The sequence below is a fragment of the Trachypithecus francoisi genome, unplaced genomic scaffold (genome assembly GCF_009764315.1).
Source record: "Trachypithecus francoisi isolate TF-2019V2 unplaced genomic scaffold, Tfra_2.0 Lachesis_group0, whole genome shotgun sequence".
Lineage (NCBI taxonomy): Eukaryota > Metazoa > Chordata > Mammalia > Primates > Cercopithecidae > Trachypithecus > Trachypithecus francoisi.
The window spans coordinates 32927298-32951774 of record NW_022681453.1 but is presented as its reverse complement, the minus strand read 5'-3'; the positions used below and the strand labels follow the sequence as shown (position 1 = coordinate 32951774).

The 24477-nt window shown below is 39.8% G+C and overlaps 1 protein-coding gene and 1 long non-coding RNA gene across 6 annotated transcripts in view; one reads left to right on the top strand and one right to left on the bottom strand.

The window, feature by feature from the left end:
• Positions 1-20848, bottom strand: part of LOC117083093 — a 32527-nt gene extending 11679 nt beyond the window's left edge. For 2 of the 3 annotated variants that reach the window (XR_004436939.1, XR_004436938.1), the window contains exons 1-3: positions 20714-20848; positions 13413-13816; positions 5067-5174 (exon numbers count right to left, since the gene is read on the bottom strand). This is a non-coding gene — a long non-coding RNA (uncharacterized LOC117083093). The remainder of the gene's footprint in view (positions 1-5066; positions 5175-13412; positions 13817-20713) is intronic. The other variant, XR_004436940.1, reaches the window with a different exon arrangement.
• The window catches only part of ADAMTS9 (ADAM metallopeptidase with thrombospondin type 1 motif 9), a 175365-nt gene that overhangs the window by 107192 nt on the left and 43696 nt on the right, over positions 1-24477 (top strand). For 2 of the 3 annotated variants that reach the window (XM_033210353.1, XM_033210352.1), the window contains 2 exons: positions 13940-14107; positions 20731-20904. In XM_033210353.1, the coding sequence (XP_033066244.1) occupies positions 13940-14107; positions 20731-20904 (342 nt within the window). The remainder of the gene's footprint in view (positions 1-13939; positions 14108-20730; positions 20905-24477) is intronic. The other variant, XM_033210354.1, reaches the window with a different exon arrangement.

Here is a 24477-nt window from a genome sequence, read left to right as displayed (position 1 = left end):
TCCTTTTCTGCCAGGTAGTTCTATGAATTTCTCACAGCAGAATTTCTCTTTCCATATTCCTATGGGCATTAGATGGGTAGAATCATCAGCATTTCCCAGACATATTTGATACCAAGTCCCTATTTGTTAAGTCAAAGAAGTCTGAGGTTATAAAATCGTTCCCTTCCTTCTCTCAGGGAAGTGAAATCCTTATGTTGTAGAGATCACCAAGTTTTCACAGTCAGACGTTTCCACTTTATCTGGGTTTTTAAAAAACCCATCAGAGAAAACTATACTAGGGGATCACCTTTTCCAAATATGTGGCATTAACTTGACTTTCGTATACACGAACTTCTGGGGAAGCAATTTTCTACAGTTCTACTTCCTCATACCTCCTCTTTTCCACTCTGCAAATCTTTGCTTCTCTAGCAGTTGGCAAATGCTATATATTTCCCAACCCCAACCCCCATGCCACACAAACACACTCAAAATGGCAAGCACAACTCTGAGACCAGAGGGTCAGAAAACATTTTAGATGGTATGTTTTGGTCCCAGAAGGAAAATCAATCGCAATTCTTTTCCTTTAAAAAGGTCATTAACAATGGCCATAAACACTAGTAGTGACTCCAAAGCTTTGAGACTGGAGACTAAATCTACTGATAGAGGAAAGGCAAAGAAAATAAACCCAAGACACTGTCATCAACCTCAGAAATTTTATGGTGGAAACTACACTCTAATGAAACATTGGATTTTCCCTGCAATGTTCAAACTTTATTTGATGGAAGACTACAGAAATGTTTATTAAAGAACAGACTTATGCACTGGTGCCCATTGTGGAGGAGATCTTGGTTTTCCATAAGGAAAGTGGATGCTACCTTTCAGAATTAATTGGAACCTTAAATTACCAATTGGCTATGTGAAAAGCCCTTTAAAATTAGAAATTGAATTTTGACTTTTACCTAACTATAATCTTACCAGTAATTCTAGGCTAATAAATTGAGCACATGCAAATGTTTTGCCTAGGAAAGAATCCCTAAAAAAATGAGAAATCTCGACCAGGCGTGGTGACTCATGCCTGTAATTCCAGCACTTTGGGAAGCCCAAGGCGGGTGGTTGCTTGAGCCCAGGAGTTCGAGACCAGCCTTGACAACATGGTGAAATCCCATCTCTACCAAAAATACAAAAATTAGCCAGTCTCATAATCTGGTCTCTAAATAAATAAATAGATTAAAATTTTAAATAAAATTAAATTTTTTTTAAAAAAACAGAAATTGCCCCTAAACAAAGACACACCACCACCACCAAAAAGCTCACTGCTCTGAATGAATGACTTTCTCCACTTCAGTAGTTATCAACTGATGGACAATTAATTGTCTTACATTTCCTGATGTGACACATATTTGCGCCCATTTGCAATTGGCCAAATGGATTTGACTAGAAGTGGAAAATAATAACAAAGGCCCTCATTTATTAAACATCTGATATGAGCCATGGCCTTGACCAGGCCCTTTGCATGCATTATTGCCAATCCTCTTATAATCCTTGCAAAATAGGTCTTATGATGTCCATTGTGCAGATAGGACTTCTCTGAGATTCGGAGAAGTTAAGAAAGGTTCCCAATAATTATGCAGTCAGTAATTATTGAATCCAGACCTGATGGACTCCAAAGCCCCATGTTTTTCCACTGCCTGTCTTGGGGAGCTTTCAAAACTTCTAGAAACATGAATTTTGGTTTGTGATGCATAAAAGAAACAAGCCTGAGTAGAAACCAGTTCAGCCCTCTTTTGCTTTGTAAAAGTCCCTGGGACTGAGTCCTTGGGATCTGAATGTTTCCCAAGGGTTTTCAGCCAGATTCCTGATTTTGTTTATTTTACTTATCACAAGTCAGAGATAGCTGAATATTTGCATTTCTGAATAAGACCTTTTTTACATTTCACTTGGTTTTGAATGGCTTTCAAAGAAACTCAAAAATTGGACTGGGTCACCCAGCAACCTCAGGCCAGAGCTTTGAAATAAATCAGTTTCCCCTGGACTTTCACAGCATCCTAAAATGATGAGAATTAGTACATTTGTAAGGAAAGGTCCTACTGAGCTAAGAAAATTTGGTCTTTCTGGACATGGCCTGATCCTAATATTTGGGTAAAAAGTACTCTCCATAAGAGGTAGACTTGGTGGGAACCGGCTGTAGAGAGTTTGCAGGAGGGTGGCTATGATTTCATTCTATCAAATTAACTCTACAAAATCTTGGGCTCAATGTTGGTTTTAGAGTCCTGAATATCCTATACTTTGAAAGCAAGCCTTTTTCTAAATGGAAGAAAACTTATAAAATAATTGATCAGGATCACTGAGAAGCATTGTTTTAGATCAGAAGAGTGAATCTTCAGTTTTACGCTTTTAGATGTTTCCCGCCAGAAGAAGGAAAATACCTGGCCTGGATAAAATCCATTCTTACATATTCCATTTCATTGTATTCTGTTTTTCCTCTCTCTATATATATATGTATATATGTACATTTTTCTACCCATCTGACAAAAATGTCGCTCTAAGATGACATCTTCAGGGAGGGGAAACAACATTATATGACGCTCAGTGTATGTGGTGGGATCAGTGGCTAAGAATGCACTGTCAATGTTTCTTGCATTTGCAGGGCAGTGTAGCATTCTGAGTTCCTAGCTTCTGCTTGTTTTACCTGATATTCTCAGATAATTTTCCCTTTAGATGTCCCCTGTGCATTTAGTTCTGTAGATCTGAGTTAAATATTAAACCACAGGAATATGTGGCTCTTTTTGGACTGAATGTATATAAGAAACAGGAGACAACAATCGTTATTTATTTGGTTCTAACAATAAACTGAGCATTGTGCAGAATGTTTACTTAATCTTTATTCTTGTGAGATAAGTGGTTCTAGGTTCTATTAGATATTATTTATTCACTTGTTTCATGAATTCATTTGTACATTCCATAAATGTTTGAGTGTTTTTTACAAACCAGGTACCATTCTAGGCATTTCAGATATAGGAGTGAAAAAACACACAAAAACCTTTGAACTCATTACGCTTTCATTCTAGTGGGGGAGTGGAGACAAGCTACAAATCACAAACAAAACAAAAATGTCAAATATATATTATGAAAAAGGATGGCAATTGCCATAGATAAAAATAAATTAGGGAAGGGGGATAGGAGATAGTATGGAAGAGTAGGTGGGAATTAGATTAAATTAAATTAGAACTTAATTAAATTAATTTAAAGGCGGTTTAGGGAAGTCTTCATTACGAAAGTGACATTTGAGCAAAGATAGGGGAAAATACAAAAGCAAGCCATGTGAGTATCTGGGAAAAGAGTATTACAGGTTAAGGCCTGAAAGCAAGAATACACCAGGCATCTCTTAGTGATAGCAAAGAGGCTAGTGTGGCTAGAAGAGAGAGTGTGAATGATAGGATAGGAAATTACAGATGAAACTGAGGGAGACGAACATGAAGGCAGACTGTTGGGCAAGGAGAGGAAGGAGGGTTAGCCTATTGGAAGGAGTTTTTGTTTTCACTTTGAGTGAGATAGGAAGGGACTGGCAGTGAAAGGGTGGGTGGAGGCACTAAGTAGGAACATGAATTTGCTTTTAAAGGTTCACTGTGGCTTCTGAATTTAGCCACAGGAGGAACACAGATGGAAGTGGTAAGACTATTGTAGTAACTCAGATGAGAGAAAGCATTGCTCAGATGACAGTGGTCACAAGGGAAGTGGTAAGAAGTGGTAGGATTCAGAAGAATTTTTGAGATAGTGCCAAAGGATTAGCTGAGAGTTTGACTATGGGGTGCAAGAGTCAGAAAGGGGTCAAAATGACTCCCAAGTTTTATGGACTGGACAGGTGAAAGGATGGAGTTGCCACCAGTTAAAATGGGGAAGCCTACAGGAAGAACAGATTTGTGGAGGAAGATCAGGACTTCTGTTTTGAACATGTTAAGTTTGAGATATGTAGGCATCATCATTTCATATCTCTGTTAAACAGAATTGAATATAGATGCTTGCAGTGGTTAAGTATCTTGCAAAAAATAATAAAGAAAGATATCTCCAGTCAGACCAGGTCTGACTGTCCTAACACTGTGTTCATAGCTACTACACCCTTCTGCCTCGATCTTTTGATTTCCATCTGAATACATCTCAGAGTAGTGTAGTAATCATTTGAATTTGCAGAAAACCATCAAACATAATTTTAGCCTTTGAAAATGCCAAGTCTTCCGTGTTGTGAGCCATTTGCATTTTCTCTGGTTATTTCTTCTCATCCCATCCTTTCATAGTGGTACTTTTGAGCCTTTTTTTTTTTTAACCAAAGGGAAGGCAGGAAAAGGAGACAAGAAAAGCCACAAAGGATTTGAATAATGCATATTGAGAGTGACTGTGTGCTGTCCAAACTCCCGATAGAGCAATGCTAAATTGGAGGATGAGCATCTAAATCGATAATGGTTAAAATGACCTTTATCCCTGCTGCTGAGATACATTTCTCTGCATACAGGCTCAGACACATATGCACATCTTAGTTCTGGAATTGGCATTAATATCCATCCACAAGTAAATTAATAACATAAGCTGCTCCCCAAAAAATGTTATAAAATTTTCAGGATAGTCTACCTGACATGCTGGCCTGTAAAGATGCTCCTTTCACATCGAGCTTACAGAGGAAGAGCTAGACAGTCAGAGAAAGCAAGACTGGAGGAAGCAATGGAATGAACTGTGTCCCAGTGTCTCTTAAATGACTTGTTGACACACAGATAGTTCTTTGGGACGAGGACAAGATCCGGGGGGCACACATTGGTTAGGTACATGGATCGCTTCTCTATAGAAGCATTTTAGAGGGTGGCTGAAGCTTTCCAGCTCTGTCCCCTGACTGCTTTTGACAGTAGCATAAATCATGTCAAGTGGGTCTGCCCCAGCACTGTCATCTCCTAGCAGACTGATATCTCCAGGTAGCCTTGAACTCTCCAGTCCAGGCCTTCAATCACAGTCCACCTTGAGAGTACCAAGAAACTTTGGTCACTGTTCCTACCAGTCATAGCTTTCCCACCAATTACTTAATCAGACACAACTTCACTCACCTCTGGAACAAATCTCTCACCCACTGCCCTCCCTGTCTTCCAGACGGCTTTCATAAATAATCCCATGGCAGGCGCAGAGTAGGTCCTCGTATTATCTTCACCTCTTTCCTGAAAAATGTGAACATCATTATTCTGCTGATGTCAGGTTACAAAGAATCATTTGCAGGGCAGTGTAGTAAACCTTGAAAGGGAAAAAAAGTCCTACAGAAACAGGCAATGTGTTTGGGAATGAGGAATCAACTGGGTAATGGAGCCCTGTTACCCCCATGAGGGGTAACACTGCCTGGTGATTATTGTCTTCAGTTCTCCAGGGTATCCCTGGATATAGCCACGATAGAATTCGTCAGGTGCTACATTTGTGGATTTCCTTGGTTTTTGTTCCTTTCTTGATGGGGAAACCAACTGTAAAATATTTCCACTCTTGCATAACAAAAAGAGCCCAATTTGGGTTTCATAGCTTGTATAACTAATTTCATATACTGCTATATTTAATGTTGAAATTTATTTTCCCTTCTAATATGAAGTTGTTACATTGTGAGATCAAAGGTTGGGGAACTGGAGAGCCCTGTCCCCTATATTCCTGGGGGCGATGGGGTGGGAGTGGAAGGTGTGAGCCCCTCGCTGTCTCCCTTTATTTGCCTGGCCCTGCCATCTCCCTTACTAAGCATATGCAGGGCCACCTACTTGGTTCTCATATTGACAGCAGCCTTCGACTGTGCTCCAAGAGTTGACATGTGAATCTTGGTTCCTTTTCTTAGACCTTTGTAGCATTGCAAAGGCTGGAGTGTTGGGGGGCAGTGGGGACAGGAGGATGGCCTAATGCCCCATCCGGCTGGGATGACCGTGACTCCCACATCCGCTTTCTTCCTTGGTGTTCCCTGCCAATCTCAGGCGCTCTCAGCTCCTTTTCATGGTAATAAGTGCCAGGGTGGTCCCAGACATAAACAGCCATCAGGCAGGCCTTGTCAACACTGGCTTTCCGCCCTGAAGTCACAGCCCTTGTTTCCTGGTAAAGCTTTCTCTCCCTTCTTCCTCAATATTTTGGTTGTCGCTGCCACTGTTCAGAGCCATTCTCATTTTGTGAGAAGCCTGTAAAACCTCCCCTAAGTGGGTTCATTGCCAATAAGGAGATATGTTTTTTGACAAAGGACTGTGTGACAACTCTCACAGCAGAGCAGGGCGTGGCAGGGAAGTGAGTGACTGTGGATTCCGCAATGGTTATCATTAATGCTGCTTCTGTGACTCAGGACATTTAAAGAAATGGCATAACAAAAGACAAGGGAGAAACGCAGGAGTTCTTGAGAAAAAATAAGTGTAAGCAGGGAATGATGGAGGAGAAAGGGGATGTGGCATTCAGATATAGCATCTTTCTTCTCCTTACTCTGGTGAGAAGAGACAATATTGATAAGTAATAGTCTCTAAGAGAGAAAAGGGCACTATGGAAGAAATCTTCAACATGTATGACTGCTCTGTGGATTGATTTCTCTGGGACCTTTGGAGAGAAAAGCACTTTGCCCATTTACGGGGATGAGATCTTGCCAAAGTCCTACCTTTACCTATCCATGCCTCTGTTAGAATGTTAGACTCCATTAGTTAACAAATATTTTTGTTAAACTCACCTTTTAAACTTGGTGTTAAGAGATATTCTAAGAGTCCACTGAATGGAAATAATAGTAGTGATGATGCCAAAAAAAATGTACCATTTGTATGCTGTCTGGCTGAAACACAAAGAGCTTTGCGTGCATTGTCTCATTTAATTGCAGCACAATGACATTGGGTACAGATACTACTATTCTCCCATCTTACAGAGAACAAATCTGAGCTGAGAGAGGTGAAGTCATTTGCCCCTAGTGGCACCTTGGTAACATGACAGGTAGGATTGCGGCCCAGGTCTGTCTGACTCTCAAACCTTTGCAACATTTTAGAGCAAAATGAAGACATACACCCTCCCCACCACCCCAGCTGTCATTTCCTGTGTTGGCAGCACCCAAGCACAGCCACCCCTTGGAATTTGCTCTTCACTGGTTGCTTTGGAACAAGAGGTTGTTACACTCTTGCTTGGGAATGAGAAAGAATCGGAGTGCGTGGTTAGCTCTGGTTTTTGAACAGCACCAGCACCTAGCCCCAGGCCTCCATTGCAACTGAAACCAAATAGCATTCTGTACTAGGGACAGAAGCTTCTTCAGCCTGCATTTTCTCCTTCCGTGCTGTGTGACCTTGAGCACAACGTGTCTCCATTTCTCTAGTCTTGAATTTGTAAAATAAATAGATGGACAGGATAATCTTTGAGATGCCCTGCAGATTGAACATTCAAGAGATTTTTCCTTGGTGAATTGCCAGGGGGCCAAAATTTACAACCTGCAGCCTTCGCTTCTTGACCATGTAAAGAGCATTCACCCATCAATGGAAATAGTAATTTACTATGTGGCATCTGGTAGGCCTCAAAGAGTTAATAAACCTTGAAAAATGGCCAAGAGAAAAGTAGTGTCGCTTCAGCCAAGGGGAAATGTGGCCCTTTATTTATGGGATTGTATGTTTGCTTTTTGTAGTGTCTTTCTTCACAGGCACTAAAGGTGTTGTGAGAAAAGGTATTAAAGTCAGAACTATTAACATTGCATAGCTACTCTCTTCCTGGGAGACTGAGGAATCGGGCAACTCTAAAATAGTCTTAAGACAAATTTCTTGAGGTCCTTGCTTTCTGTTGTTGCCATGGGTATAAGTAGAGGTGAGCAACTGGTTGTCTTAACCAGGCCATTTTTCCAGTGTAACTTAAGGATTAAAGTGGTTGGGGGGGGTGTGTGTGTGTATGTGTGTGTTTCTTGCCCTGTCAACCAGGTTGGAGTGCAGTAGCACAGTCATAGCTCACTAACCCCAAACTCCTAGGCTCAATCAATGTTCCTACCTCAGTCACCCAAGCAGTTGGAACAATAGCCATGCACGATGCCCAGCTAATTTTTCTCTTTTTTTAATTTTTTAATTTTTTATTTTTTCTGTAGAGATGGGGTCTTGTCATTGCCCAGGCTGGTCTCAAACTCCTGGGTTCAAGTGATCCTCCCACCTCTGCCTCCCAAAATTCTGGGATTAAAGTCATGAACCAGAGTGACCAGCCCATGCTGTATTTAAAGCCTAACTCTCCTCCTTCCTGGTGCTGTGACCCTGGGCAAGTGACATCACCTCTTTGACCCTCAGTCTCCTTATCAATATAAAAAAATCCTAATAGCGCCTGAGCCACCAGACTGCTGCTGGAATTAAATGAGAGAAGCCAATGTTCTTTAGCCCAGTATCCTGCTCATAATAAGAACACAATGAAAGGTAGCTAGTATGATTTTCAGGAGTTCTGCTCAGACTGAAAGAGAGTGCCCTTGGGGTGGCCTTTTTGAATCTAAATAACTTGTGCCAAATGTGTTCGGCGTTAGCACCATAAGTCGGATTCCAGGTGGTTCTTTCTTTCCGACCTTTACAAAAACATGACATTTGCTTTATAGTACACCGCTGTGATGGCTATAGCTTTCATATGTTCATTCATTTCCATAAATATTTGCTGACTGACTACAGTGTGGAAAGCAGCAAGTAAACATGTGTGAGTTGCAGCTACTATCTTTTTTCCATGTGGTAAGTCCCACATGGTTTTCCAGGCCTTCCACTAAGCAACGTTTGAAACTTTGATCACTAAATCTATATCCTTGTGCTCATAGTCTTTCTTCAGTGGAACAATAGGTACAGGCTGGCATCTTCTTTGCTTCCCCCAACAGTGTGACGCCCAGGCAGTATTCACTTCATTTGTCACTATAATTGGCAAAGGCAGTCCTGAACCTTGGGCATACACGTTGCATCCTTTCTGATGACATACTTTCCAGATGAGCTGTGATTTTATGTTTTGTTAAAGTTAAAATGAGAGTAGAATCAAGAAGAGTGTGTTGTTGTATTAAAAGATACAACTGAACATTTTTTAAATGAAGTAATTTAAATGTTATTCTCATAGTCTGTAGACTCACAAGGGAAAGACCTTGAATAGTAATTCATTCAGTCTCCTGTCTCAAAACACCTATCTGAGTGATGGTTAGCCATCTGTTGTCAAAAATCCTTAGATCAGAAGAGCCTTGACAACTTGGTAATAGGTTCTAGTATATGACATTTCTCTTGGCCTTTCAGTGCTTGTTTTTTCTCCCCTGCTGTCAGCCAGTCCTGTGGTTGGAAATATGGACTAGTTGGTCAGTACCCCCATTTCATATTTCATGTATACAGATTTTCTCATCGATCCAGACCACTTGGAGATGGAATCACCTAGATACATAGAACTGTGCCCAGACACTGTGCTAGGGCTGTCCCCCTGGCCCATCCATTAGTCCTTGCATAGCGGGCATCTGCCATAACTCAGGCAGTCCTGGTCCTCATTCAATCCCCTTCTAGTGCTATTTCTAAGCCCCTGCTTTTTCTTTTTTCTTTTCTTTTTTTTTTTTTTTTTTTTTTTTTAGACGGAGTCTCGCTTGCACTGTCGCCAGGCCGGAGTGCAGTGGAGGATCTCGGCTCACTGCAACCTCCACCTCCCAGTTTCAAGCGATTCTCCTTCCTCAGCCTCCTGAGTAGCTAAAACTACAGGTGCATGCCACCATGCCCAGCTAATTTTTGTATTTTTAGTAGAGAAAGTATTTCACCATGTTGGCTAGGATGGTCCTGATCTCTTCACCTTGTGATCCGCCTGCCTTGGCCTCCCAAAGTGCTGGGATTACAGGCGTGAGCCACTGCACCCAGCCACCCCTGCTTTTTCTAAGCCCCAGCATCTTCCACCCCCATCCAGAAGCCTCCTTCTGGCCAGATCATGTGTACATCTCTGACCTCTACCTTCCCCTTCTTATTCCTTCTTGGTTCCTTATGGTATCTTTAGCAGCTCTGTGTAGAAATTCATCTTCTTTTGGATGTCCAGGTTCTTGGCAGCCTTGGCAACCCCAGGGATCCCATTCTCTTTAGTTCTCCAGCCCTTCTCATTCAGGCAGACACACCAGGGCTGTTTTCTGGCTTCTCAATAACTAAGAAACCATGTTCCTCGGTATAAGTGAAAGGACCAATGTGGGGCACCCCTAAAACCAGAGACAGCACACCAAACCCAAATTCGTCTGCACCATATCCAGTGCTACTGCTTGAGAGCGAGCCCTCGATAGAGGTTAAGAACGGACGGCCCAAGTCTTAAGTTTCCTTTCCACCAGATAAATTGAAATGCAAGGATTTCAAGCACTTAGACCTTAATTAGTGAAAAGTTTTATCACAACATCTGAACAAAATGCCACATTTCAACATCCCCTTCAAACCACCTCACAGAAACAAAAGCCTGAATACCCAAGCCCTTGGGATGCTGATCTTGGTGCTGCTAAGTAACAAGCAGAGATTACATTGTCTGGGAGTCTTGCTCAAAGTTGGAAGGAAAATCATTCTGTTACACAAAGTTGGGTTGTTTCCCAAGAAAAAAATGTGAGAGTCCTATTGGCAAAGTAGGAGGCTTTTTGGCTGTGAATTTGAGGAACTAAATATTCCCTAGAGCAAGAACTTGTCAGATGTGTAACCAATATACAGCATGTACTAGGTGACGCACTAAATTTAACCATTATGTCTCAGTGACACATGGTGATGTAAAAGTTAGTGCCTGAGAAAGGACTGGAAATGATCAGATGGAAATGTCCCTCAGAATGTAAGAGCTGAAACTTGTGTTTATTTGATTATCAAAATGACAGCCCCTCTATCAAATCATAGTAGACCCATTAATAAACCTTTCCACGAGCAGCTGCCTTTCTTCATTGGTAAGTTAGAAAGCATTAAAAGAAGAGCGTTTGCTATCAGATTAGATACCTTGAGAATTTCCTAATTGCCTTTAGATCTTAACAACATTAGGCAAATAATACGTGTGGCGAGTGCTTCATTGTTTTTTCCAACTCAATTCCAGTCAAGTCCCCAAATTTAAAAACAAAGACAAAACACTGGAATGGATAGGTTGCAGCTAGTCCAGACAGTAAAAAGATAAGGCATTGTATTTAGAAACTACTTCATCCAACTTCATTCCATGAGCAATAGATGTCAGTTATACCTCAGATAAATTTTTATCAGTAAGGTTGGTGATAATTTAACTATTTTTCATTGTGCTGTTATTGTTGCCAACAGAAATGTATTGATTTGTGTTGAAGTCATGTGGGAAGCACTGTATAAAGCATTGCAGTTATGCCATTCTGAAAACACCAATGGTCTCCACTAATAGTACCTATCTCTATTACTGAGTTTCACTGGATTATTGGGATGATTAAATTAGATGATGCATATAAAGTCTTAGGGTAGTGCCTGGCTCATAAATGTGAGAGAGTTGTACCTTTTCCAATTCTTCCTCTACAGATTGTTGCCAACTTTTAGGCTGTACCTTCTGATGACCAGAGTAGATTGCTAAATTAATATTTCTAACAACTCTCTTTTCCCTTATATATTAAGAGACAGCTTATTTGGACTATTTGTATATTGAAATGAGTATCCCTACAGATAGACTTGTGTTAAGGTCACCCATGTTCATTTGATTACTCTAACACAACTGTGTTTCTTTACCCTAGTCAAGCAAATTTTACCACCCATGATTCTATATCCTTTAAGTTTAACTCATTTCCTAGAAATAAATGTATCTTTGATTCCCAATGCTGTATCTCCCAGTTTTCCCCATCTCTGTAAGTGTTATCACTGTCTATCCAGTGGCCCAAACCAGAAACCTGAAAGTTATCCCTGATACTGCCCTTTCCTCTCCACCCTAGAGTAGATCCATCATTTCTACTTCAAAAAAAAAAAAATACATCTTAAATCCACCAACTTCCCCTATCCAAGCATTCCTGAGTCAGTTTCTCATTTCCACTCACACTGTATTCCCATTTGGGCTCTACTCAACACAGTAAACTTTTTGAAACAAAAATCAGACCATGTCTCACTCTGACTTGAAACTCTTCAGTGATTTTTCATCTTGTGCAGAATAAAATCCAAACTCATAATTGTAGTTCATAGCTTTGCTGCCTGACCCCAGGAAGCCCCTCAGTGGGCCCTCTTCCAACCACTCCAGCCTGTTTGTTTCCTAGTACTTATCTCAATGAATAACCATATATTTATTTTTGTCATCACTTAAGTAATGTCAGTTTCCCTCACTGGTCTGTAAGCTCCATGAAGGTAGAGACTTGTCAGTTTTGTTTATCGCTATATTTCTAGTACTTTGCGTAATTTCTGGAACATAGTAGGTGCTCTATAAATGTTTGTCGCATAAATAAATGAATTCATTCCTAATTCAATTGAACCCTAATATTATTATTTTTTTGGAGAAACATTTTAAAATATTAAAATTGGTCACTATTAATAGGGATTATCTGTGTGCAAGTCATCAGTCCACTTTTAGAGTTTGTGGAGATACTTCTAGGAACTTCATTCTAAAAGCCTTCTAGAATTATATCGCAAAGTCTTGATATAGATCAAACACTATAGGCTGAATGATGAATATTTTTGTTTTGGTATAGATATTTCAAGTTGGGTGCCTTCCTTCCATCCTGTATACTCTATGAAGATTTTCAGAATGACTACTCCAAATCATAATATTCATAAAATTAGAGCCCAAATGAAAACAGCAATATTTTTACCTCCTAAAGTTAAAAAAATTAAAGCCAAATGTATTAATATGTGTACTTTACATTTCTCTATGAGCAACTATTGAAAATTTTATAGTGGTTTGTGTTTACTAGAAAAACATGTCTGGTACATTTATGAATGGATAACTGTGAGCATGCTTGGTAATAGTGGCTGAATTAATATGAGGCTACGTGTTTCACATGGTGCTATTTATTAGGCATAAAAGGGCATGTTGGTAATTTAACAGAATCACAAAGTTAGTGGGGGAAATAAGAAATATTGAATAGAAGGAAGTGACACTTGAAATCTGTTTTCATTGCGTTTTCACATTTTGTTCTTCATTCTTAAACTCATTTCCCTCTAAAAAGCAAGACCATTATATTGGGAAATAATGTGTCTTGAAAACCTGAGCCAGCAGCTTATGATCCGAGTGGTAATGACTTCTGTAATCACTAATGAGGCAATGGACATTGCATATCTCAGCACACTCACTGGGTCCAGTCTCTTGCCTGTTTTACAAAAAGCTGTCATATCAAATTTTTGTCCCGACTCCACGGGCACTTTGATTCCTAAACCTTTCTGAGAAACCTAATCTGAAATCAAAGTCAAGTTTCTCAGATGTGGTCAGACAAGGTCACATTTAAAACAGTCCAGTGAATCTGCAGATCAAAGTTGAAAGGTAATGCCTCCCTCCCAAAATTGGCACAGACTTACCTGCTAGCTTACCTTTCAGTTTCTAACATGCCTTTTTCACCTCTTCCCAGTGGACTAGAGCTTATCCTCTGGAAAACGGTTGAAGAGTTTTATTCTTAAATCATTTAATGAAGAAATTGAACATAGTTGTATTTTAGAAATGCACCTTTATCCCAGTCAGTGAATCACAAGGCATTTTGTTGATGAAATATCTCACTATTTCATAGTAGGACTTCCTAAAATCAGAATTTCATGGTAATTTCAGGTTCATGAGCTTTATTTTTGGCGCCAATGATCAGGATTTACCCACACTCTTGAGTGAGCCAAAATGCCACACAGGATTGCTGCTGTAATGCTATGGATATTTTTTTTTTCAATGCCACCTTCCTTCCCTATTGAGCCTTGAGATATTATCCAAACTGGCGCTGTAAAAGAGGAGAATGGTAACTCTTGTTAGGCATTGTCTTAACATCTCACAACGCAGGTTTTTTCTCAAACTCCATGTGATTAAAAAACAACAACAACCTTGCCATTGCTTTATATTGCAGTGTTCTGTCTCTTGTGGTCGAGGGCATAAACAACGAAATGTTTACTGCATGGCAAAAGATGGAAGCCATTTAGAAAGTGATTACTGTAAACACCTGGCTAAGCCACATGGGCACAGAAAGTGCCGAGGAGGAAGATGCCCCAAATGGAAAGCTGGCGCTTGGAGTCAGGTGAGCAATGCTTCTCCTCTACTGACTGCTTCCTTACTTTTGGCCACGTGGCTGACACCAGTGTGTTCACTTGTGTTTCTATGCACGGTTTTGGTTTTACCGAGGGGAGCTCGGGGACTGGGAGGGGAGAATCATTACCTAGATAGTCAGGATACTTACTAGCTGTGTGACATTGGGCTTCAGCCTCTGGAGCGTTGGATAATACCTATAATTAGGGGTGGCTGTGAGGGTGAATTCTAAGTGGAAATAGGGGTCAGATGGAGCACACAACAGTCCTTTAATACTTCACTGATGGCATTGCATTATCACCACATAGAAAACTACTAATTCAGACTGCACTGAAGCTGACTATGGTCACCTGGCAGAAATTGAGTCTTGGTTTACCTTGAAGGTTCTTGAAGAAAGGGCTATCAACAGAAAGTGTTAGAAAATACCTCTGCCTGTTTGCTTATTTACAAAAGGTGAAGGACAGGAGGGAGAGTTCTCTGTTATTTTCCAGCTATATGACCTTGGGTAATTTAGTTTTCCTGAGCCTACTACACCTGGCTCTTATGACGACTTAATGCAATTGTGAATGCCCAGTGCTTTGCAGGGGTCTTGAATCTAGTAGGCTCCCGAGTAGTATTTTGTTTGGGCAAGTGTGATGTGTGTGTGGGATGGAGAAGGGGGTGAGTACTCAAGACACTGATTACAGTTAGACTCCACTAATTCTAAACATTTCATAAGCTAGTCAGGAACTGGGTGTGAGTTTCCCTGTTGAACTTGAAACAGGAACTTTAGAAGCTTCTGTTTAATCTATAAACACTGGATATGTGAACTAAAGCCATTCATATCAAATCCTTAGAATAGATCTGGTAACTCTACACTTGCACATTTTCTTAGTTTGGTTGAAGGTGCCAACTTAAAAGTAATAAGGCTCAATTTCTTTTGAAATATTCTGTATTTAATGCTGCTCCTTCTCTCCACTAATCTGAATCAATGAGGTTTTACTGTATTTCTGGTGCTTCCATGCAGTGGAGAATCATTCAGATGACTCCAGATAATCGATGGGAATCTAGGTTCAAGGTTGGCGGACTCTAGAATGGATTCTTCCAGAGCCTAGAATCTTGATTCTTAAGGCCCCAAAATAGCTTTGGTCATAGCTACATTAACATGGGGAGGATTTGAGAATCCTCCATTTCAATATGACTAATGGAAAATTCCTTCAGAAACCTGAATGTATTTTCAATGCCCTGATCTGTCATCACTGCCCTCCATATCTTCCATCATCAATCCCCAGGGCAGTGGCCTCATCCCTCTCAAGGCCTTGATCATAATGAAACACAGGGGATTTGCTTGTTTTAATTTAACAATTAAAAAAAAAAATCTGTACCCAGCCAGAGCTAGTTCCTCCTTTGCCTTCCTTCAGGAAGCATATTCAAGGCAGTATTTCATACCAATCATCCTTCTTAATGTTTTTCTAAGTGATCCTTATCATCTGTTAACTTCCATCCCTTTTATTTTTTGGAGCTATTTGATTCACGTAAAAGCTCACAGCTAGCATTATTTAAGATACCATGCTAATTAGCATGTCCTCTTGTGGACTTTCATGATCTGTTACTTTTGTATGTTCCTTGGCCTCTACTTATCTATTTGTATTTACCTCTGAATATTAAGTTTAGAGCACATAAGTGATGCTCATGTTAAAAGCCAATATTCACAAATGATAATTAAAAGAATATTTTAGTCTTTATTGGTAAACACAGAGTGAGTTTTAATCCAGCATCGTGTGATCTTGATGGGAAGCCTAAAATTGCTTACAAAGCTGAAATGATTAGGTTTAAACCCTGGGAGTTTTTGCCAACATAAGGTAATAGGATTATCAGAATGCCTCCCCAGAAAAAACTGCACCTGTTCAAAATGATTGCTTGGAAAAATCAAGTCACCTTTGTAGAAAATGCAAGTAAACACAGTTATATAATGGTCTGTGGCCAGCCTTATAATGTCCTGATTTGATTTGTAGAAATGAATTATAAAAGCAGGCAAGACAAAGTACTGCATGGGTAAAATTCAATTTGGGTAATTTAGAAGTGTACCTGAAAATAATCAGACCCGGTGGTTAATGGAGAAAGACGGTCTGCATGATTAAGGATTATTGGCTTCCTAATGATCCAATGGTAAACAAGAATATCCCTAAGGCTGTGATATTAAGCAAGAGTAATGATTGTCCACGTGCAGCAATATTTAGAAGATTTTATATCTGACCTTTCTGTTTTTTGCCAGTAGTTACAGCCTAGTCATCCTGTCTTCAAGGTAGGAAAAATAACTGGTTTAATTTCTCATCACATCCAAAGGTCTGATGATAATATGATACATAGAATATTGGGATAGAAACTATGATAGCCATGGTAATCTTTACAGTCTCTCCCCCAGTATTGATGTTTTGAGATTTAAAGTGGATATTTCACTTCTGTGTCTTCTGAAATCTTGAATTTGTAAAGAAAATCAGCTTTTCTTGAAGGGGGCGGAGTTATCCTTACTAAGGCCTCAAAGGGTTTTTCTCTCTCCGAAAAGGTTACATTTAATTTGTTTGGATATTTTTAATCAAGAGCTAAGGAATGCCTATGAATTTTTAAGACAAAAATTAGCATCAAGTTCTTGATTCAGACTGACAAATGTGAAGACTCTATATTCCCATAATGCAAAAGCATTTCACAGTAAAACTTTTTTAACGTATCCTATCTCTATAGAGTTTTTAAAATAAAGATCAAAAATAAAAAGAATACATTATCAGATTATAATGAAAGTAACACACCAACACAGTCATCACTCATGAGTTCATTCAATCAAGTCATTCATCAGTCCTGAGACGCAGGTCTTTTTCACAGTTCAACACGTTTGTGGTCAGGATGGACTTCACCAACTATGGAATGTCATGATTTCCTTAACAGCCCTTGTTGCCTTTCTTAGTGCTACAAAATATAATGATGTGTCTTGCAATCAGTGTTGTCTTACATTCAATGAAGTAAGCATTAATTTTTAAAAGATCTTCAGTGCTAATGCTGAAATAGAAACTGGCAAATTACATTAGGAATATACCATCCGTTCTTGATTAAGACTTTTCTTATAATTACAGTTAGAGCAGCTGGGTTGTGGTGTCATTCTGAAGTGTCCTTCAAGTGTTTAATGGAGAAATGTGGCAAATGAGTGGCTTGTGTTATTTGAGAAATTAAGGAAGCCATATGCCTGTGGTCAGTGAGGAGAACCAGAGTTGCTTTAGTATTTTGTGCTTTCCATTTATTTTGTTTTTATTTGAAGCATGAGCATTGATATTAACTTGTCTGAAGACAGGCCTCTCACCCACACCCTCACTCACCTAGTACAAAAGACTGCATCATATTAGCACCAATTTAAAAACTGGGATCACAAATGCACATTCGCAGTAGCTATGCTACCTTGTCTAAGACAAATTTTACTTTGCGTTTTTGGTTTTGTTTTCGCTTGACTTAGGGTGATTATCTCTGTTTTTTGTTTTATTTGTTTATGGAGTATCTGCCTAAAAGGTTTATTGGGAAGTATCAGAGGTATTTTATGTAAAATGCTTAGCCTAGAGCTAAGCTTTCAACTGGGGGTGATTTTGTAACCCACGGGACATTTGGGAATGTCTAGAGACAGTTTTGTTTGTCACAACTTTGGGGGAAATGAGGAGGAATGCAACTAGTATCTGGTGGGTAGAAACCAGGGATGCTGCTAAACTTTCTACAGTGCACAGGAAAACCCCCACACAAAAAAAGAATTATTTGATTGAGAAACCTCAGTATACTAGCATATACTGTATGCTAGTATAGAAAGCCTAGCATATAGTAAATGCTTAGTAAAAGTTTGTATTATTATTATTATTGCTTAGAAAAGTTGGTTTATATAGTTATTTTTCAAACTAATCACTGCTTTAATGTCATCACCATAATTTCAGCAGTAATCCTGGAAGAAAGTACTTTAAAACTCTTTCTAGGTTTTCGAGTATGTATTATGATTCCCTAAACATCAAAAGTTCCATGGAAATTCTTTCTCTCTATGGAAATAAGCATCAAGTTCCCCTTTTAAGTTGGTGAGTTCTGCATACTAGCATTGCACAGTGGGGAGTAGAGAGAGATGAAACATAGCTCCCAGCTAAGTAGTTCAGAACGAAAAACATCTACTTTCAAACCTGCGCGAATAGACTGTGGTGGTGGGATGATGGCTGTAGAGGGAGCACATTAATAGAGGCCATTCAGAGTTCATTTTCATCTGCAAACGAACTAAAAGGTGTACTGAACAGAACAAGAAAACTTGGATTTACACACACATACACATACCACCACCATCACTGCTTCCAGGGTCACACAGAGGTCTTTCTGATGCTGTTTTATTCATGGGGGTGCCTGCACAAATCTCTCAGAATTCCAAGCAAGCCTGGCTAGCTCTGTGTGCAAACTGTTGCCTCCCTTGAGACAGCACAGGAAGAAAAGTTGAACTCAGAAAACTAACTCCGATGGAGTGCACCTCATTTTGAGCAAAGATTACTGTGAATGCATTATTCAGAAAGGCAGGCTTGTACCTTGCTGTGAGCACTTAAGTCATGTAGAAAGTTTTGAATGTGGTATTTCAAAGCTGGCTTTGACATCATGAAAATCAGAAGCCAGAGTGACATATTGTATAATTGAACCTTCCTGTGTCTTAATTTGTCTTTTGAAAAATTATCAAACACTGTAGGAAGTGATTTTTTAAATGTTGGATACTTATGGCTCTTAGTACCGTGCCTTCATTGAACCATAAGTAATTTTTTCAATTACAATATCATCAAAAAGAGGTTTCATTTATCTAGTAGCCTGAATAGTCTTATACATTCTAAAAGTCTTTAAATATGTTTTCATTTTTCTTTAGGTTGTTAAAACATTATGGGATTCTGCATATATTTAAGCCCTATGCCAAACTCAAATTTGTTTACAATATTCTTTCTGCATTTCTATTTGGATGTATTGTTCCAGAAATGTGCTCTTTTATATTTAAGACCCCAAATTGAAATAGTCAAAAGACTTTTTGGTTGTTGTTTATTGATGATGATAATATTTGAACATTTCTGTCATTTATGGGGTAGCTCTACCATGTTACAGTACATTCTTTTCCAGTGTAATCGATAGGAAATATTCATGTAGCTCTAATGAGCATTAAATGGCCATTCTCTATAGATAGGGTTATCACTTGTGTTCAGGAACCCTCCCATTACACCCAGGACATAATGACTTTAAAAGTCTGGTTTCTTGTGGGTCACATACTCATTCAATCCAGTTAATACAGTTGAACCCAAACAATAGTAGCTATGTTGATCCAAAATATTTTCTTCTGTTCAGCTAGCTTTGATGTAAACATATGGTTCTCCTCTCTGGCATAGATTTATCTGAAACAATATGCTTTACCAAGTTACCTTCTAAATATAATTACCTGTTTTCTTAAAATCTGAAATGCAGAGAAAATTAACATTCAGCAGAATCCATTTGGGTGTGATTCTTGATAGTAAATTTCCATTAATAGCCTCAGAGAAAGTTGAATGATGCTACAGGTTAATTGGAAAATAATTTTTTCAAGTTTGAAAGAGCATGATTCTATTATTTAAGAGACTTCCTCCTAGGAATATGGCTTTAATGTATGTTAAGCTTGTTTTCTCAACACCAGACCCATAAATGGGGATGGAGCTATCACAAAATTTGGAACTAATTTTCAATAGCTAAGTGTAGTAATAATATGCCATTCTTTCCAAATGTTGCCTTTAGTTTCTGGCTGTCAAAACCTTAATCAAGACAATAATTCTTGGCCTGGCCATAAGTGAGATTATGAAACCCAGCAATGAGGAAACTATTAAAAAATTAATTTAGAGGAAAGTTAATTGCAGATTTAATATGGTGTTTTGCAACTTGGTCAACAAAATGTTTCAACATGATTAACAATATTTTTCAAGGGCTGAAAACATTAAGCCCAAGGAAATGGTTTTTCCTGTCAGCTTTTATTCTTCATATATTCATCTGAGGTTGTAAATAGACACAAATTCTTTAGTGAATTCTGTGGTTGAAAAAATATTCCCTTATCTCCATGAATAGAAGCAAGAAAAGGAAGAGACTGGAGAAAATAATTCTACTTATAAGGTCCTAAAATCTTCAGTGGTTTACTCTCCTTGGGTTATATTTTTAATCTGCCAAGAAATTCTTCTTGTACAACACTGTCTCTCTAGTTTTCATGAATCTCAAATCCTCCAGGATAGAAATCATTTCAAGTTTTCATTTCTCATGGCAGCACTATTTCTAGGTTGTGCTAAATGTTTTATAATGATTTCTATCAACCTCTTCAATCCTTCAAGAATTTCATTAACTTGAGGGATTCCTCCAAACTTGAGCACCTTCCTCACTCTCCAGCATGGATAAGATAAGCAATGAGTTTCCAAGTTTAAGACATGATCTGTGATCCCCTTCATTGCAAATTAGAAAGCGATGTGATAGCTATGAAAGTCATTGGATTAGGAGTGCATTCCCCTCCTCTGTGACCCTCGACACCCCCCGCCCCCCCCAAAATAAATGAGCCGAAGCTCCCACTTACCTCCTCTGTCTTCTTAGTGCTCTGTGTCCTGTGGCCGAGGCGTACAGCAGAGGCATGTGGGCTGTCAGATCGGAACACATAAAATAGCCAGAGAGACCGAGTGCCACCCGTACACCAGACCGGAGTCGGAACGCGACTGCCAAGGCCCACGGTGTCCCCTCTACACTTGGAGGGCAGAGGAATGGCAAGAAGTAAGTAGAGCCACGAAGGGGTACCTGCCAGGCATTTCACATGTGTGCCCCTTGTTATCATCACATCTGTTCCCTATAAAGCCAGAGAAGTCATCGAGCACGGTTACAATGCTGGCTCTTTCCCAAAAGGTTCCATGTTAGACTCGCGCGTTCGCTCCAACAAGGGTGGGAGAACTTCTTGTTTTTAAGTAGTTCCTATGTCTGTCTGCGTTCCTGAGTGTTCCAAGTCTGGCCGCCTCAAAAAAAAAAAAAAAAGTAACAGGCCATGGGCCAAATGCATTCAGATATCTTTCACAGAAGGAGGGGGAGACAGAAGGAATATTTTAAATATGTCATTTTTGTCCAGATTTGGTCATTCTGTATTTGTTTAAATAGCCACAGGGCAGACTTTAGGTAGAATCTATTCTGTATTTTTCCTCTTTCTATGACTTCAGCTGTCGGGTAGAAGATGGGCATTCATGTGAAACCTTGATTAATTAGTGAAAGATTTCTAACACTAAAAAAAAAAAAAAGGAATAGTCTCTGAAGAAACTGCTCCGTTGATGGTCCATGCAGAAGTGGACAAGACTTGCTTTTTCCCTGGCTTCAAGTTAATGTTTGGTGAAAGAAAACATTGTGTCCATGGGGAAAAGTTCGGCCAGGGAGGTTTTGTAGGAGGTAACCTCTGTTTCCAGAACGGAAGATTAAATTGTAGAAAAGGTGGGGAAGAATTAGAAAGCAAAACCACATCCACTGATGTTTACATAAAAAACAAAATGCATGCCGTTTGAGGTGCAGAGATAATGAAAGATAAGACAGGAAATCACCCACCACGAAGAGCTTTTCAGAACACAAAGGAAGGGTATGGTTTGGAGAACAGTTAGACTGTACCCCTGGCACTGTGCTGGGTACTTTTTGTTCATTGCTTCACTTAATCTTTTTAACCACCAGACAAGGTGAGTATTATTATTATCATCATCCCATTTTGCAGGTGAAAAAACTGAGGTTCAGAGAGTCTATGTCATTTGCCCAAGTGTCATATACCTAGCACCTAGCAAGTAGAAGAAGCAAGACTTGATGCTGAGTTTGTTCTGTTAAACCAGTATGAGATACTAGAACCGCATTCTTTAGCCCATTGGGATTCAGCCACCCAGCCCTGTCTTCCGCTTCCCTCGCCTCCTCATGGATTACTTCCATTGTTTGCAGTAATTTCTTTTCTTTAGGAAACTCACCCTCTCCATCTACTCAGTCTTTTTGCTGTTTTCCTTCTTTACTTTTATATTCCCACCAGACAGTGGCAGGGAGGAATTCCTAAAGCAGTTACATTTCAGATTTACAGCTCTTGAGCCACATGAGTTATTTGAAACCCTAGAGATCATAAAATTCTACAGACTTGGTTCGTATCCCAGCGCTGCCACACATTAGCCAAGGGACTTGGAGCAAGGATTTTTTATTTCTCTGAGCCTTGGATTATCCATCTGTAGAATGGGGATAAAATAACTTTGCAGAGTTGTTCTGAGAAAACTGGAGATAATAGTGTTATCTATAACCAATTATGGTTTGGGGACTGGCAATATCAGATATAGAAGGAAGAGGAGACTCCCTCATCTGTCTCTCTCTCCCCCTCAGTGTGACCTCTTGATTCTCTTTGTTTCAGACCTACCATGGCCTGCTCTCTCCATCTCCCTCTTTGTGTCATGCTAAACTCAACCCTGCTCCGAGGAGCAGAAAGTAAGAGAGTGTTCAGAAATGAATCTAAGCTGACTGCTCATGCTTTAGCCAGCTTTTGAAAATGCTAGAGACAATCATGAAAATGCACACTCTGTTTACAATTCCTTTTGCATTCCAAAGAACGGAAAAACCTTGCCACATATGCACCAAAGAAATTCTTCTCTGATCATGCAAAATATGCCTAAAGTTTACTTCTTTGCATGTGTTGTGCAGATGGGTTTTTTTTTTAACCTTACTCAAATATTGCTGTTAAACTCTGTGGAAGAATACAAGGCTTCAGGAGACAGCCTGGCCTGGGCCTCTATTTAAGAAGCTTACTAGAGGGTTGCCATTCTCACAAAGAGAAAAGACTCTGTGAGTAACAGGAAAAGCAGAGTCTAATAGTCACCCTCCTGGGAACACACTTTCTCTCTGCCTTCACCTAAAGTGGAGAGTCTAAGGAAGGAATACTGGGGTGGTGAAAGTGGATGGAATATCATAGGAGATACTCCTATGATATTCCTATGGTATCCTATAGGAGGCCTGTCATTGGCAGAGTGATGCCCAGGGCAGCTGGAGGTGGGGAGAAACCTCACCAAAAGTTTTCATGTTTCCCATATATGCAAGGCCTGCTGACAGCCTGCTCAGAATGTCTCTGCAGCAGCAAGACTGAGAGTGAAGGACGACAGTAACTGGGCAATTACCCTAATTGATCAAATCAGGAAAAGGGTGGCCACGCCTCCTGTTTGCCTGGGGTAGTCCTGGTGTAATTATTAATTGTTCCTACTTTTATGATCAAAAGCACCTTGTTCAACAGTAAGTTGGGTGGTCACTTGATAAGACAGCACCCTTCAGGCTCCCCTAAATCACAACCCTCACCTCCCTTCTTGCTCCCACCTCCTGTCACATCCATTCATTCAGCTACCATTTTACCTGATATCCACTGATGCAGGCACAAGTTTCCACTTTTCTCCCACACCTAGTGATGTCTTGACCTGAGGTCAGAGTGTGCCACAGGGCAGCCTCTCAGCCCACTGAATGGGATGTGTGGGAGCCCCCCATTACAGGATACCCCTTCTTTCTTAGCAGTCCTTGGTCACCACCTCAGAACTCTTGTTTGCTTGAGTGTGCACTTTGCCTTTTGCTTCCCCTTTTAATAGTCCCCTATGTGAACTACTAAAACCCACCAGTTTGTTGGCAAGGTGTGTTTCATGCTGGATCTGTGGGATGTGGCGCCATCCTCTTTTTGAGAAATAATCCAGGCATCTGCCTAGAGAAGCACAGTTTCTGCACCCTCACCATGGCATGGTCATCAGGGATGTTCTGTACAACCACACAGGTTGTACACTGCACAGCTTTGAGGGGTGCCATTTTTATCCGCTACAATGTGAGGAGCATAACCTAGATTTGTATAGTACAATGGCCCTAATACTGATGATAATAAAAATAATAAAGCTTGTTGTTTACTAAGCTACAAACCAGGCACTATGTTGAGCATTTTCACATGAAGTACTTCATTTAGCCCTTTCCATAACTCTCTGTTGTAGTATTTATATTTTTATCCTCATTTAATAGGGGCAACTTGGGGCTTAGGTAGGTTAATTTATCAGTGATCATGTGTTTAGTAAATAATATGGCTGGAATTGGAAGCCTAGAAGCTTGTCCTCTGACACCTACATGCTGAATCATTATCTTCACTAAGCCCATGCCAACATACACCTAAAGTGAATCATTTTATTTTCCTCTCAATGACTTGCCAAGCCTCTTACTGTAGAATTGCTATCCAAGTGTATTCCCTTTACTGGGTTATAATACCTACCCCTTCTAAAAAGGAGATTCTTGATCTAGTTGGCTATCAAACTTTAAGCCATGTCACCGGGTGAG